At 36.4% G+C, this 16,751-nt stretch overlaps 1 protein-coding gene across 7 annotated transcripts in view; it reads right to left on the reverse strand.

The window, feature by feature from the left end:
- DACH1 (dachshund family transcription factor 1) overlaps nt 1–16,751 on the reverse strand; it is a 216,344-nt gene that overhangs the window by 51,075 nt on the left and 148,518 nt on the right. For 2 of the 7 annotated variants that reach the window (XM_072135319.1, XM_072135318.1), the window contains exons 4-7: nt 13,038–13,238; nt 9,650–9,822; nt 4,975–5,140; nt 1–71 (exon numbers count right to left, since the gene is read on the reverse strand). The exon at nt 1–71 is cut by the window's left edge and continues 64 nt beyond it. In XM_072135319.1, coding sequence (XP_071991420.1) covers nt 1–71; nt 4,975–5,140; nt 9,650–9,822; nt 13,038–13,238 — 611 coding nt within the window. The remainder of the gene's footprint in view (nt 72–4,974; nt 5,141–9,649; nt 9,823–13,037; nt 13,239–16,751) is intronic. The other 5 variants (XM_072135321.1, XM_072135322.1, XM_072135320.1 and 2 more) reach the window with 5 other exon arrangements.

A 16,751-nucleotide genomic window follows, 5' to 3' on the forward strand; every position in this document is an offset into this window, starting at 1 on the left:
TGGACCTGGTATAATGTTTGGTGACAGACCCATCAACATCTGATTCATGGAGAGGCCATTTTGATGAATAGCTGGAGAAGATAACAGGAAACCTTTAGTACAATATAAGAGCAAAACATATGCAAAGTTCTGAAAAAAAGAAGTTTGTGAACTTTTCATCATTTTAATGCATTTTTTCTGTGCACATGAAATTCAAACTAACTGTAATACTATGAAAATAAAATCTAAAATCATTGGGGGATACATGTCTTTACTTAAAATGAACAGTTATTCAACAATTATATCGCCTAAAGTAACTGTCCTCTCAGTCAATCAAGTAATCGACTAGATTCAATTGATAATTACATCTAGTGATTGAAGTCAGACAGACTTGTTTACAGAATCGGGTGAATCCATACCTCATTATATATTAAACATTACTGTAAGAGTGAGGAAGTTAGTTTGAAGTTTCTATATTTACACTGTGCATTACTAAAAAACAAAGCCAAGGAAACAAAATAAAATATTTCTGTAAAACTTCACAAAGATATTTTGAAACTATCAGGACCTCTTCAAAATGAAGATGACCGCTATATTGATAAAGAAAAGACTTGAAACGTTGATGAATACTTCCAAGATAGGCAAGACTTCAAATAAATTCTATAATGCTGGCATGATCCTTCATCGAGGGCATTCAAAGAAATGGACATCTTTTTATTCAGAATCAATACCACTGTTCATTCCCCCACATTATGTGAGAGTTAGTTCTTCGAACTTGTCACTATGAATGTCATTTTTAGCTGTTGACAGGTTTCAATAGTCTATGCTATGCTGATTTTGAAATAGCCCTTTGTCAGGATTCTGAATCATTTCAGCAGTTTATATCAGTTTAATTCACATTACCTGGCTCCCTGCCAGCAGCATATGGTGAGTCCCCAGGGAGGAGAGCTGCAGCCTGTGTGTGCTTCCTCTCTTCCACACTCATGCTAACATTGTTACAGTTAGTTCACTGCAGTATGTTCTGAATATTTTTTCATCAGAATTTGGGGAAATTATGGAATGTCCTATAAATCTCTGTTTTATTCCTGATATAAGGATGTATGCTTTTAGTTAAGATGAATGTGGATGCACTTTTTGCTCATGCTCAGTAGTGAAGCTCCTTCTCTACAGATCAGAAGAGAAGGAATGTCTGCACGTTTCTTAGAACTGCTAGAGATCAGGAAAACTGGATTAAGGCATTATGTTTTAGTTTGTGTTTTCTCTGAGTTCATGTTTGTAGATATTAGATGCTCTGATGGATTCTACACACTATACATAGAATATCATGGGAAACTGTTTTCTAACATCTTAAATTCGGAAATACAGAAACACACAAATGAAAAACTACTATATGTATAGAAACTAAGCCTTCATGTTATCCAACAACGCTAGACTGTGAGCTGTTCCCAGAAAAAAAACTGATATTTAAAGTTCAATGGTTTATCAAAGCAGACTGTTCATGAGGGAATACCTCTATATCCGGAAATTGTTAGAGTTGTTCCCCATGTGGTTAGTGCATTGCCACCAACTCAAGTCAGTATAGAGAGAATGTTCTTTAGCCTTCAAATAATTAGGTCAGATAGGTCAACCATTAAGGAGGATCTAATGGAGGTGATACTGTTTCTAAGAGCAAATTCATAGATTGACTATACAATTATTATTTAGTACATATTTATTGAAGACAGCTTTTTCCCACATAGTGTTTTACATAATTACAATTGATAAAGTTATAGTTCTATTGTTATATTGGAATATATATATTTTTCTGTTCTACCTAAATAACTTGGTTATTGTTTTATAGTGGTGACCAAAAGCCTTACTATTACTGTAAATGTATCACTTAAATATACTCAATGTATGTGGGAGTCAGAGTAAGGGAAATAGAGGAGTTGGTGTTAGGGGTTTTGCTTATCCACCCCACAGTGGAGTAGAGGAAGAATGCATGAGGAGAGACAGGCACAAACAGGCTGCAGCTGCCCCTCCCCCAGGACTCACCACATGATGCTGGCAGAGAGCCAAGTAATGTGAATTCATCTTATATACAGTACTGAGATGATTCAAAATGCTGACAAAGGCATTTTTAAAATCAGCAAAGCAAAGGCTATTGAAACTTGTCACCAGCTAAAAATGATGTACCTTGTAGTAAATTTGTTGGCTAAAAAATATTGAAAACAGCAATAAAACTGGTCCTCAGTATGGGATCAGTGGGGGTACTAAACCCAGAAGTCCTACAGATCAGCTTTTCTCAGCAGATAATATTTAAAAACTGACTGTATTCTTGAGTGATTCCCTCTATTTTGTGTCATGTGAAAGCACTTCAAATGACACAATGGGGGAATGTATTAACTCACTTGCGCCACAATTCTGGTGATTTTGCGCCTAAAACACAGTGTGAAAAGCCTTACATCACATTTATCAAGGCTTTTTAGACCTGTTTATAGACATTTTCCGACTTGTCCGACTGAGTGGGTGTGGCCTTTGGAAAAGGGGCATGGCTTGGTCTAAAGCGGGCATGGCCTATTTGAATGTTCCATGCACCAAAACTTGTGACGCAGAGTTTAGACCACTTTAAAGTAGGTCTAAATTGGAAACCAACAGTCTTATCCTGCACCAGATTCATTAACACAGTGATAAATCTGGCGCAGACAGACTTGGGTTTTCCTCCACTAAACTGACGGAACCTGGGACAAATTGATAAATCCCCCCCAATGTGTAACAGGAAGTCAGTGGGGCACATTTACTAAGCTATGTGCGTCAGTTTTCTGTCGGACTTTGCATTTTATTTTAGGAGCGAACTGCTTGCACAGGCTTTTAAGAAGTGTCTGTGCCACATTTGTGTTGCATGTGACCATTTTATGGCACAGCTGCACTATTCTTCTTGCAACACAAATTTCTGCACTGAAGGGGGCGTTCCGGTGCTCAGAACCAGAGATGTGTTACACACCCTATGTTAGAGGTGCACAAAAAAAAAAGTTGGTGCACTCTGTCAGTGCAGTGCAGAGGCGCCAAATTCATAAAGAACGGGTGCCAGGAATCCTGAATCTAGCGCACTCGGCACTATAACCAGGTAAACTGTACTTAGTGCTGACTGTACTGTTTTTTATAAATGTGCCCCACTGTCTCTATGTTTTCCTATGTCAATCAAATCAATCCTCTGTAAAGAAAAAAAATTAAAACCTGACTTTCTGTCTACACATGAAATGCATAACAATAAATGGAGTTAATAACTTACAAACACAGCCCTTACCTTCACTACAATTTTACATGTATCTTTGCATATCTTTACATGTATCTTTCTCTAGTGGCAGTGATAACACTTTTGAAGTAGCCTTTTTTTCAGTAATTCTTAACAACACACAGGCTTCAATGAAACATCATGCAAATAGTCCAATATGTCGTTGATAGTATCATCTCATTATCATACAATGATGACATATATGACATTAAGAAATGTTGCAATAATTCAACAACCTCTGCATTGGTCTAGTCCAGTGATGGCAAACCATTTAGACACCGAGTGCCCAAACTACAACCAAAGTGACGATGCGACAATTTAAGCAGTAACTTATTACTTCCTGCTCTGTCACACCTTTAAATTGTATAGGCACCTGAGGACACCAATACAGTAGATGTCACAAAAGGGCAGTGTCCTTAACCAAAAGCTTCATGTTTAATGAATAAATATACTTTGGAGATCATTGTCCTTTGCCTAACAACTATGTAAAGGTACAGTCAAAATTTATGTAAATAGAAAATGTCTATGTAAGTGATTGTTTTTAATACTCCAAACCATTAGTTAAAGGAAACCTGTCACCAGGAGACCCATTTTTAGCACTCCCCCAGTCCCCACAGAGCATAGTACATACACTGCCAAAATGTTTTTGTATAAAAAATAGGTTTTACAGAAAAAAAGATATGTTTTATTGTACCCTTCATTAGCATATGCTGTGTGACTAGGCAGGTGCCAATTGGGAGGGGCTGGAAAGGAGCAGTTCCCCCCCCCCACCCTTGGGAAACATCTGACCTTTTCAAATATATGAATACCTTCCCACACTCGGGATTGGCTGTAGAGGAGCAGGGGCGTCGCTAAGCCAAGTGATGGGTGTTTTCATATATTTGAAAAGGTCACATGGAGTAGCTGTTTCCCAAGGGTGGGGGAGAACTGCTCCTTTCCAGCGCCTCCCAATAGGCAACTGCCTAGTCACACAGCAGATGCTAATGAAAGGTACAATATAACATATCCTTTTTTCTGTAGAACCAATTTTTAATACAAAAACACTTTGGCAGTGTATGTACTATGCTCTGTGGGGACTGGGGGAGTGCTAAAAATGGGTCTCCTGGTGACAGGTTCCCTTTAAAGAAAAAGCTGCTACGGGACCTCAGTGGCTAAAAATGATGGGGGTCATTTATCTTTCATCAGGACATTTGTGTGTGTCTTTCTTTGGTTATTCTGGGTTTTGGACTTGTTTGATTTATCTTAAAGGTTTATATATCAGGCAGCTGAGTGTGTGGGGATTTAGCAACTTTTAATTAGAAAGTTGCAACCCCCTCTAAAGTTCGAGACTAGAGTTTATTTGTGACATTTTAACCATGATTTGCACCAAAACTGCACCAATTTTATACGCCCCCCACATGTGGATTTTAAAGATATATCAGGGGCAACACTGAAAAATTCTTGTGCATCTAATTTTGCTAGGAAGTGGGAAAGTTGAAAATTTGGGAGCAAATATACACATGGGCCAAAAAATGTTGCATACATGAGAAAAAAAGAAAAGCCTAAAATAAATAACCCCCTTTATATAGTAACTGATTCTGCCTTATACTCCTCTCATTGACCTACAAAATGTATGCTAGCAAGAAACCGAAGACAGATGGTCATGCAATCTAATTGTAGAGGACAATTTAAAGATTCCCTTTGTAGCTCTTAATGTAAAATGAATAAGATTGCTTGTTTACTTTGGAAATGTATAGAAGTATATGACATACGAATTCTATCCGATGAACTTTCTGTCCGTGCTGGAGAACTAGAGACACTACTGCTTCTGTGAGATGAAGGGTGGCTACCCGGTCTTCGGCCATCTTCCAGAGACGGTGCAGGAGATGGACTATCTGGAACCCGTTCCTAAATGTAACAAAAACAGAAAACTGAATGAATTTATGTTATAGGCATGGCATTTAGAAAATGAGAATTCTATGTATGTGTATTATGAGTTATTAGTATTTATTTAATATTATCTAAAAATATTATTACATTTTTTAAAAGTACAAATTTAAAAAGAAAAACGTTTATATTTCCCGGACTTAGCTTTAAGTCATTATGCAAATCATGTGCTTTATACTGGCTTTTAAATACATTCAATATTTATTAGGTAGCCCTGAAATATCAGTCGACTTGCTGCTGAGAGAATAGACTGCAGTGTTTTATGGGGCTATTTTGTAGATTTTTCGATTTTTATGGCAAATAAGGTCATAAAATATATGGAGTTATATTTGGCGTAATCCTTTCAATTGCAACAAAATAAAACATTGTAAAATGCATGAAAATATTCCCCTCCATGTCTTCAGCATGTACAGGTCATGGCAATCATACAAAGAGTGATTCATGGCTGTCAAGCTTGGCTATCCCAGCCTGTTACAGCTCCTCTGCCATTCACCCATCTCATATATCTAAACATTCTATTACAAAAGGACATCTAATGCTCATCTCATTTCAGAAAGGGCAGATTCAAAAAAAATCTCTCAGCATGAGGCCAAGGAAGCTACATAATACAACCCATAAAACCATGTATAGTTCTCAAAATGTAATTTCAGACAGGTTGACCTAAGGTACTACTTTCTTAGTATGATTTTCAAGCTATTTATAATCGCTATAATCTGAATAATATCTTCCATTTGGACAATAAAAGTAACCTTTTTATTTATTCATCTTTTCTGGTAGCAATCTTATACAAATCTTTATAATCGCACACAATGCATTCATGTCTATTCAAAGTCTCTTCAAGCAGTGTCTTGACAAAATAGAAAAGGATTATACTGTAGACAATTCCAGTTTAGTATTTAAAATAATTGTTTAGGCCTGGATTTTTTTTACACAAAACAGCACAAAAACAACTTCTATTTTCTGTTTTGTTTATCTATTTGTAAAGGAAATCTACCATCAAAATCCATCATGATTAACCTCTTAACGCTCAGCGTCCGATATATCGGACGCTGAGCGCAGTGACTTAGCGCTCAGCGTCCGATATATCGGACGCTGAGCTGATGCCGGTTCAGCTCAAGATCTGAGCCGAACCGGCATCGGGAAAGACGGGGTGCCGGCTGTAACTAATAGCCGGCACCCCAGTGTAACACCCGCGATCGGAGTTGTCTCCGATCGCGGGTGCTTAACCCGTTAAATGCCGCGGTCAGCGCGACCGCGGCATCTAACATGTATCTGGGGGATCTTTCCCCCACGATCGGCCCCCCCGAACCGTTTTCGGGGTGCGCCGATCGTTGCTATAGTAACTCTGGGGTCCGATCTGGACCCCAGAGTTACCTGCAAGAATTGCCAGTAAGATGGCGTCTGTGACGTCATCTTACTGGCACAGTGCCAGCCTATGCAAGTGTATAGGCTGACACTGATAATACTCTGCAATACATGAGTATTGCAGAATATTATCATGAAGAAGCAATCAGATGATTGCTTCTTCATGTCCCATGGTATAAAAGTGAAAAAGTAAAAAAAAAAGTTATTCAATAAAAAAATAAAGTCATAAATCACTAAAAATGCCCCAAACCCCCAAAACATATAAAGAGACATATAACTCAAAAAAAAGTCTAAATCATAACACAAACCCCACATATATAGTATCACCGCGTCCGTAACAACCCGTAGAATAAAAGTAAATCATTATTGAACCCGCACGATAAACGCCGTAAAAAAAAACTGTTATAAACCCTCCAAAAATTATGATTTTTACCTTTTCAATCCCACAAAAAATGCTATAAAATGTGATCAAAAAACCATATGTACTGCGACATGATACTGGTGCAAAGTACAACATGTCCCGCAAAAAATAAGCCATCAACCAGCTCCGTAGCCAAAAAAGTAACAACGTTATGCCACTTGGAAGACGGCAATACATAAATGATAGATTTTTCCCCACATTAGGGTTTTGTTTGACAAATTTAGTAAAACGTAAGAAAATATATTCATGTTTGGTATCCCCGTTATCGTATCGACCCATAGAATAAAGATAACAGGATTATTAGTCTATACGGTAAACACCAAAAAAAAAGAAGTAAAAAATCCAGTACAGAATTGATGCTTTTCTACTCCTGTCCTCAAAAAACGTTCCTAAATTTTCAACAATAGGTGATACAAACCCCAAAATGGTAACATTGGAAAAAGCATCTCATCCCGCAAAAAAAATGGCATCACATGGCCCCAATAACGAAAAAGCGAAAATTTTATAGCCTTCAAAAGGGGCCAATGAGGAAACTAAAATCCTGGCAGCTGCAGCGCCCTCCTTCCCTTCTGCACCTCGCTGTGCCCCCATAACACAAGTCACAGCCACATGTGGGGGGTCTTTGTACTCAGGAGAAATTGCAGAACAAATTGTATGGTGGGTTTTCTCTTTTTATCTTTTGGAAATGTGTAAATTTTAGGGCTAAATGAACGTATAAGGGAACAATATGACCATTCTAAATTTCACCTCCATTTTGATTCAATTACTATGAAGATCTCAAGGGGTTAACAATCTTCGTAAAAGCTGTTTCTGATAGCTTGAGGGGTGCAGATTTGAAAATGGGTTGGTTATATAGGGGGTTTTGATGCTAAATATGTAAAATTTTATTCCAAACTGTATTTATCCCCAAAATAGTCAATTCTGAAAATCCGGAAAAGCGATATTCTATTTGCAAGCCGCGTGACATCAAAATAAATTATCCAGACATTTCAGAAATTATGAAAATGTAAAGTAGACAAATGGGAAATGTTATTCAGCAACTTATTTAGATGGTAAATCGATCTGCCTGAAAACGCAATGATTTTGAATTTCGAAAATGGCAAATTTTTCCAAAAATTTATCATATTTTCTTTTTTTTTGTAAATAAATGCAAAACTTATCTGCCAAAATTTACCACTAAAATGAAGTACTACATGTGGGGAAAAAACAATCTCAGAATCGCTTTGATAAGTAACAGTGTTCAAAAGTTATAACCGTATAAAGAGACGCAAGTCAGAATCCAAAAAATCGGGCTGAGCCTTAAGCTACAAAATGGCTGCGTCCTTAAGGGGTTAATTAGGGGCACTTACTCACAGAGCCAACTACAATGACTGAGGTAATCTTCTTACATTTGCTATCCATGGTCTCCTTCCTTCTAAAATCAACTTTTAAAGTAATACTAATGAATCTGAAGGACTCTGGTGGGTGTTTTTTAGAGCCCCTGAGTAGCTTCACCAGCTGTTACAATGAACAAAGCAGGTTTCACCTCCCCCTTCACTTATTGCTCAATTAAACAGGCAGAAACAGGAAAGAGAGAACAGTGTTGGGTGAGACATGTTCTGCTCATTGTAACATCCTGAAGCCCCCCCCCCCCCAGAGCCTTTAAGGCCATGGATAAAACATTTTAGAAGGAAGGAGGCCATGGATAAAACATATAAAAAGTTATTACACAGTGCCTGGATCTATGAGTTAGTGTCTCTTGATTTTTATGGTGCTTTTTCTTTTGCAAACATATGTTATGTTCATGGAGCCGTAGAGGACATACAGATTTCTGGGATCTATACTTACATATATCATCTTATAAACCATTTAATGCTACCGGAACATGAACATGTGTGCTTTACAGGCTACAAACAATGGATCAGTGGCCCATGTGTTATCAGGATGTGAAGACCACTCGCATGGCGATGACAGCAATAAAGACTGCTGAGCTGCAAATGTGGACAGCAATAGGGCCTCATCTGAGTTTTGTGGCATGGCACATGGATCTGTGGAAACCATGGCCCTATCAGTTGAATTAAAGGTGTTGTGCATTTGTTATTCTTTTTTGAACAGAGTAGCATGAGGAAGAGAAGCCAAAGTAAGTAAGGTTTATTTACTAAATTGCTATAATTGAAGGAAGAACTTTTTTGTTAGCATTGCTACTAGTTCTACATCATCCATACTAAAGAATGATACAATTAAATAGGGCTGTAGGAAGGTGATCAGAATGCCTGACAATTACTGCTGAATTTACACCATCTTGATTTCAAAAGGCAAATTCTTATAAGAAATAAAGGTTAAATTTTATGGTGTATAAGAAAAATATACTTGTAGACCTTTAGCGATTGTAGAAACTAGGGTGGTTTGAGGGCATAACTACAAAATTATTTACTTCTAGATATTTTGCATGAATTAGAATTGCATTAGAATTTATATGACATATACCACTAGATTTATAATGATTTATGGGTGCTCACCACTACAAAATGTCTAGGCAACATTGCTCTACCACTAACTGTATATTTCCTGTGTGGTTCAATAACATTGTAGGTGTTGCATAAAATGTGGTATCATTTACTGAAGAGAAGGATATATCAGACTAAATTTTGAAAACCCCCCAAAAAAACAATATCAAACCATTCTAATAGCTTTCATAAGGTTACCTTTATTACAGATGTTTCAACCCTGGATGGTGGACTTTGTACTTGTGCAGCTGCAGCCATGTTTGCAATGGTACTGAGGTGGTTCATCTGGCTCATGGCCATGGTAACAGAGGCTGGAGGTAGGCTTACAGGAATAAGTGGATGGGGCATCATCATAAAGGGAAGTTCCAGACCTATAAATTCAGATAAAAAATTAATTACACTACAATATAAAACATTATATTGATATATTAACCTGCTACTTGAATCCTTAGTTTACTTTCTTTCTAAAGCAAAGAAAAAACAATGCATGTGGAACATTATCTTACCAGTTGACACTGTTCTCCTAAAAATTCTAAACACCAGAAATTATTAAGAAGAACCTATTTTCTGTTAACAATGCCAAGGGAATAAGATTTTATTTGTGATTGTCCTGATGGGCTACCTAGTAGCCTCATAAAATATGGATAAATATCAAACATTGCAACAATTTGTATCAACATTTGGGCAATTCCTTTTACTTTATTGTTTTTACAATGGTTCCTGAAAATTAGGTAATTAAAACTTCTTGTTGCTTAGTCCCCATTGATATTCTGTACTGTGGTGAGCAACAAGCTAGAAAAGCAATGACCCCCACAGAAAAAATATAATATAAACTGAATTCAACATATAGCTGAAACCAGAAGTTTACATACACTATATGAAATCATAAAATCATGAAATCATAATAAACCTTTCCAGTTTTAAGTCAATTAGGGTTCCAAAAATCTATACCAAAATTTTTATTTGCTGAATGCCATTATTACTTTCTGCAAAGACAAAAGTTTACATACATATCATTAGTATTTGGTACTATTGCTCTTAAACAGTATAACTTGAGTCAAACATTTTGGATATCCTTCCACAAGCTTCTCACAATAGTTAGTAGGAATTTGGGGCCATTTCTTCAGACAGAACTGGTGTAACTGAGCTATTTTTGTAGGCTGCCTTGCTTGCAGCTGCCTTTCCAGCTCTGCTTATAAGTTTCCAAAGGGACTGAGATCAGGGCTTTGTGATGGCCACTCCAAAACATTTACTTTGTTATACTTTGTAACCAGTTTGGCGGTATGCTTCAGGTCATTGTCCATTTGGAACAGTGATTTATGCCCAAGCTTTAACATCCTGGCTGATGTCTTGAGATGTTGCTTCAGTATTGCCACATAATGTTCTTTCCTCATGATGCATCTAATTTGTGAATTGCACCAGTCCATCCTGCAGCAAAACAACCTCACAATATGATGCTGCCATCTGTATGATTCAAAGTCGAGGTGGTTTTCTCAGGCTTGCAAGCTTCTCCCTTCATTTGCAAATATTAGTCTGGTTTTTAAATGTTTCTTTGGAGTAATGGCTTCTTCCTGACATAGTAGCCTTTCAGCCAATGTTGATACAATACTTGTTTCACTGTGGATAATGACACACTCTTACTAGCTTCAGCGAGCATCTTCACAGAGTCCTTTTTTTTGTTCTTGGTTGATATGCGTATTTTTGGACAAGGCACCTCCATCTCTGGGATACAGAACCTGTCTCCTTCCTGATTGGTATGATGACTGGACATTCCCATCCTGGTTGTACTTGCCTAAAATTGTTTGCACAGATGAACAAGTCACCTTCAAGTTTTTGGAAATTGCACACAAGGATGAATCACAATTCTCTTCCTGAAATCATTGCTGATCATTTTCCATGACTTACAAAAAAGTAGCAGTGTTTCTCAGGTGTGTCTTCAAATAGATTCATATGTGTATCTGTAATTAACTCAGATTTTGCCAATAAAGTTCCAAAGACATGACATCATTATATAGGCTGTCTCAATTGTTTAGAGGTATAGTAATCTTAGCGTTTGTAAACATTTGACTTTGCACATAAGTAAGTGCCTTAATTATTCTGGCATTTGCCAGAATATATTAATAATTTTGGTAATCTTACTTCCCCTAACACAGGAGAGGTTTATTCTGATTTTCATGTCAGATTTATACAAAAATAATGGAGTGAATAGCCCCTAAACAGGGGGTGCAACGCATCCTAACTTTAACGGAATTGATCGACAAGAAATATGCCTTGCAAAAAGCTTCTATATATTCCTTGTTGGGCTAATACAAGTTAGCATACCCTAATACAAAATATTGCATCAGTATTAATAACTAAAAAATATGTCTATATAAATAAATGGATAAAAATACATTTAAAAATTTGGGGACTAAAAGCAAGTTATAATAAAAAGGATTTCTCCACAGGTAAAGAAATACATATAATAAAAAAAATATCTAATTAATTCTATGGGGGACATATATCTTCTGTATACTAGCATACAAGCCCTGAAATAATCTGAATTAATATTGAACACCAGTAATTGCTATCTACACGCCAAGCATGGAGCTCTGCCATGTCCTCCTTTATAACAATACTACACAGCTCATACGTAGAAACTGCAAAATTCACTCCACTACAAGAAGAGGCGAGACAGCTATCCCCGCATCCAAAGGACTGCTGCTGATTTTTCATTTTATGGAAACAGCCAATCAAGCCACTAATATAAAGTATGAAAATAAATTCCTACAAAATAAAAAAGTGCATAGATAATAAACAAAAAGTAAGTTCATAGCCCGGGACACAGTAACTGGTGAAGCAACATCAGGGTTGAAGACAAACACCATGTCATAAACAATCCTAACAGGTAGTATGCTTACTTATTTGTGACTATGTTACTGCATAAGCAGTTCACACACACAAGCGCCTGATGCATAATAAATAACCCCCGATATATCCCTGTTCCAGTGCTTATGTGCAAACGTCTTCTTCTCTCCAGTAGAGTATTGTAGCCAACTAATAACAACCTGTGCCTCCTGCTATTACAGTAAATGTGTATGATACTTGTAGATTTATGTAGGATATGCAAGTTTTAAATCAGAGATGTTATGCAAAGAACAGAATACGCAATGTTAGATTTTTTTTATATAACCAATTATTTAATTGGCAGATTAAAGGTTCTATAATATCTTGATTTCTCATAAATATAAGTTTTTGGACATACATCATTATGTAAGTAAGAAACCATACTGGATTTGCATAAGGATGCACCCATTTACTTTCACAATCCCATCCCAAAATATCAACATTTCATGAATGAGCCACAAGCAGTCAGCTTACATACCATTTTGTGGTGTGGAACTAGTGTACTATCATGCTACAAAACCCTTGCAAAATCATAGGGGGGGGGGGCAGAGGGAAGCAATTGTTTAATGATTCTGCCCCACACCTTGGCACTTGCATCACTAGAAGCCCAGCAATTCCAGTAATCTTGTGGTGTGTAATATCATTTCATATCAATTAAAAATATTCTTAATAATTTTTTTTAAAGTTTCCAGTAAAGCACCTGAGATTATTTGTCGCCTTATGAGGGATGAATGGCAGCGTGTCCTACCATTTGGCAGAAGGTGATTCTGTTGTAGAGAGTTGAGAGGATGGGTTACTGGAAGGTTATGCTGTCCAGGCAAGGCATGGTTAACAGAGGTTTGTGATCCTTGGGTAGGGAGAGACTGAAGTTTTTCTTTCTCCCAAGAACCATCACTGTTCCCTGTAGAAATGAATATACATTGGGAATTTAGGATGTTTTAAATATCCATTAAGAAGATCATGGATTCTACATATATCCTTTACTTAAAATAGTCTTGTTACATTACAATAATGTCAGTCTAGTCTAGACATCTAGTCCTAGAGTAAGTCTAGGTGTCTCTTGTTAATTTATTTTTGCTATCATAATAAATGTTTATTTATTTCTGGACAGGATTACACATTCCATGTTTGATCCTCATTACATTGAGTGATTTGGAGACATGTAACTTTAAATGATATATGTAAACACATGGATGAGAAGAAAGACACAAAGGAGCACAAGTATCTCATGTCTGGCTTTGTGCGCCTACTTTTTTTTTGGTTGGCTTTTTTGCTGGTTAAAAATATACTGTATCATAATGGTTTTTCCTTTTTATGCATCTGGTGTTTGAAAAGCTAAGATCGGTAGTGAAATTGCAATTTCTTTTTTACAAAAGTCGTAAAAAGTCTCTAAAAAGCCACAAACATCTGTAAACTATTTTCAACACCTGATAGAGGGCAGTTGTGGATTTGCACCAAAATTTGTGACTTTTAAAATCTTTTTTAAACAGTTGTAATCATATCTGGAATCATGTTTCAGGAAATAAACTTTGAAGACAGATTGTCTTAGGCTGACAAAAAAAATCGCAATTGTGTCCATGCCACATAAAAAGTTGCAAATAAAGAAGAAAGAGCCAAGCCAAAAATTAGATACATGTGCTCCAAAAACTTACTATATATAAGAAGCTATTTATAAACAAATTTTTAGTTGATAACTATATGCTTTGACATTTTTTTTCTTTTGATAAGAAGTGGAAAAAATATATTGATATATTATATACACTTATATATCGATATAGTATTTTGAAGTACTGCCACTTCATATTCAGTGGAGGTCCAACCACTGAAAACTGATGATGACGTAAACAAAACTCCATGGGCAGTACAGCTTTGTTCAAGTCAATGAGGCCATGTTGTACAGTAATTCCATACACAGCAGGAGTTCAGATTTCATTTGCTTTAATACCTGCGTCATTTTATGTTAGTGGTTTTCACAATACTTTACAACGCAATACAGATGTCAATTTTAACTTAGAAAGCAGAACTTAAAGTAGTTGATGGGAATGTTAAATAAATGGCCTTGTGTAACGTTAACAACAAAAGAACCAATATTTAGCTCTATCCTTACCTCCACTATAGGCAGCCACCACCCATTGTCAATGGCCTATGCTGTTAAACAGAGGTTCAGCAATAAAGTCAAACCATCCAACCATTTGTTACAATGGAAAGCTCTAAAATGTCAATTGTCACTCTCATTCACTCTTGTCTACTGAAGGCTACATGGATGCCTCCATCTATGCCAGTCACTGCACTGGTTGCCCCTCTCCTTTTGTGCACAGTTTAAATTAATCACCCTTATCCACAAAGCATTACATTAATGCTGCACCTACCTTTACTCTCTCATCTCAGTCTATCATCCAACTCTTGCTCTTCGATCTGCCTGTGATATCAGATTATTATCTTTCCTTATTTTTAACTCACATTCCTAGTATTTCCCCTGAGCTGCACCATTTCTCTGGAATCCTCTACCCTGGTCTATGATACTAACACCCAAGCTCCAAAGTTTCAAATATGCTTTCAAAACTCTTCTCTCTAGGAATGCCTATCACATTCCCTAATGTCCCTATTTTCAACTCTCTTTTTCTCTTTTTACTAACCCACTCTGTGTACTCCTGCCGTCTGTCATCAGGCATGCACCAGGTACAAGCTACAGGCTTCCCTGCAGTCCCATTAACCTTGGACTCAATATATTAGATAGCAACTGATGACTGTTCCAAGCAGTGGCATCTTTATTTATTAAATTATTTATATATATATATATATATATATATATATATATATATATATATATATTTATCCTTTCCCTCATGAAGAATGGCTGGACCATTATACTAATTCTTATGCCCATTGTGTCACCACTTCATCCTCACAGACTGCAAGCTCTTTGCCAATTGTATATTTGTATATGTTCCCCATAAACTGTAAAGCTCTATGGAATTTGATGACGCTTCATAAATAAAGATTATTATTATTATTATTATCATTGTGCAACCCCTCCAGGCAACATCTCCATGCTGTAGTGGGTGCTCAATGTCAACACAATATCACTGCTGAGTCTCTTTATACCAACAGGTGGCAATGGTGATGGGAGGTGTCGTTCTGGAAAGAGGTATTTCTAAATATAAATAAATAAATATATATATACAACCCATAGTTACAGACAGACCCCTCTGACCTCTGGTGAATGCTTTACTATAGTCCCAGATTGCAAAAATCAGCTGTGAGGTGTCTGTAATGAAGCTTTATTGATAATCCTTGGTCCCATTACAGCAAAAAATGTTTAAACTCCAATTGTCACTGGGGCAAAAAAATTTTTTTTCTGGATCTACAATTATAAAATATACAATTTCGACTTACATACAAATTCAACTTAAGAACAAAACTCCGGACCCTATCTTGTACGTAACCCGGGGACAGCCTGTATATATATATATATTATGCTGTAAATAATAATTCATCATCTGATAAGTCTCATAAGCTCTGATCCATTGCTGACTCATCAATATCAGTCAGCCTAGCTAATAGGGAGTCTAACACTCCCTTACTTGTTTTGATAATAGGTATTAATTTGACATTTTAGTCTTTTTCCAATATAATGCATTTCTTGAAGTAAAAAATATCTCTTCAAGGGTACAGCAGATATGGATCTTCTTTTCGCATGTCCCTTTAAATCCAAGTAAAAAAGTCTGTTGCAAAGTATGCTAATTGTTACTTTTTATTGTCTGTAATACATATGCAAATGTGCGTATGATCCACATCCCCATTGTCATTCCATGTTCTTCTCAAATGCAACCTCTAAACATTTTATCCTAATGAATAAATGAGTTTGTCCTTTATGTATAAAATATAGTTTATATTTGTTGCAACAGATTTTTAATAATAAATGATTTTAGGTTTGCTTGAACATATTCAATAAAGTGTGATTAATTTGGTTTTTCAAAAATGCAAACTAGACATTACTATATTACTTTGCAAAATGCACAGCTTGCAACATTATTGTCTCAGTGGGATCTTAAATTGAATTGTAAAATGTGTCTTATTTCCAGTTTGATTTATGTAAGAAATTGCAGAGGATAATGCCCTTTTTGAAGTTTCATTGCTTCCTGAATGAAAAAAATAGTACTCAAGAAAGCATGTTATGTAGAGCTGTAAATTACTGAAAAGCTGTAATGCATATTTGTGACAAGGATGTCATGTTCCCATGTTTGATTTTTATAACTTGTTTTTTTTTTTATTGCTGCTCTGTGTTGTGGCACGTGATATGATGAATCTTACAGTACACATGTTCAGTGATTTTATTGCTGTAGCCTAAGTAATTACAAAATCTCTTTCTACTCTTAAAAAAGGGTCTTCCGGTGCCCTAAGAATTAATCTA

The sequence above is a fragment of the Engystomops pustulosus genome, chromosome 2 (assembly GCF_040894005.1).
Source record: "Engystomops pustulosus chromosome 2, aEngPut4.maternal, whole genome shotgun sequence".
Classification (NCBI taxonomy): domain Eukaryota; kingdom Metazoa; phylum Chordata; class Amphibia; order Anura; family Leptodactylidae; genus Engystomops; species Engystomops pustulosus.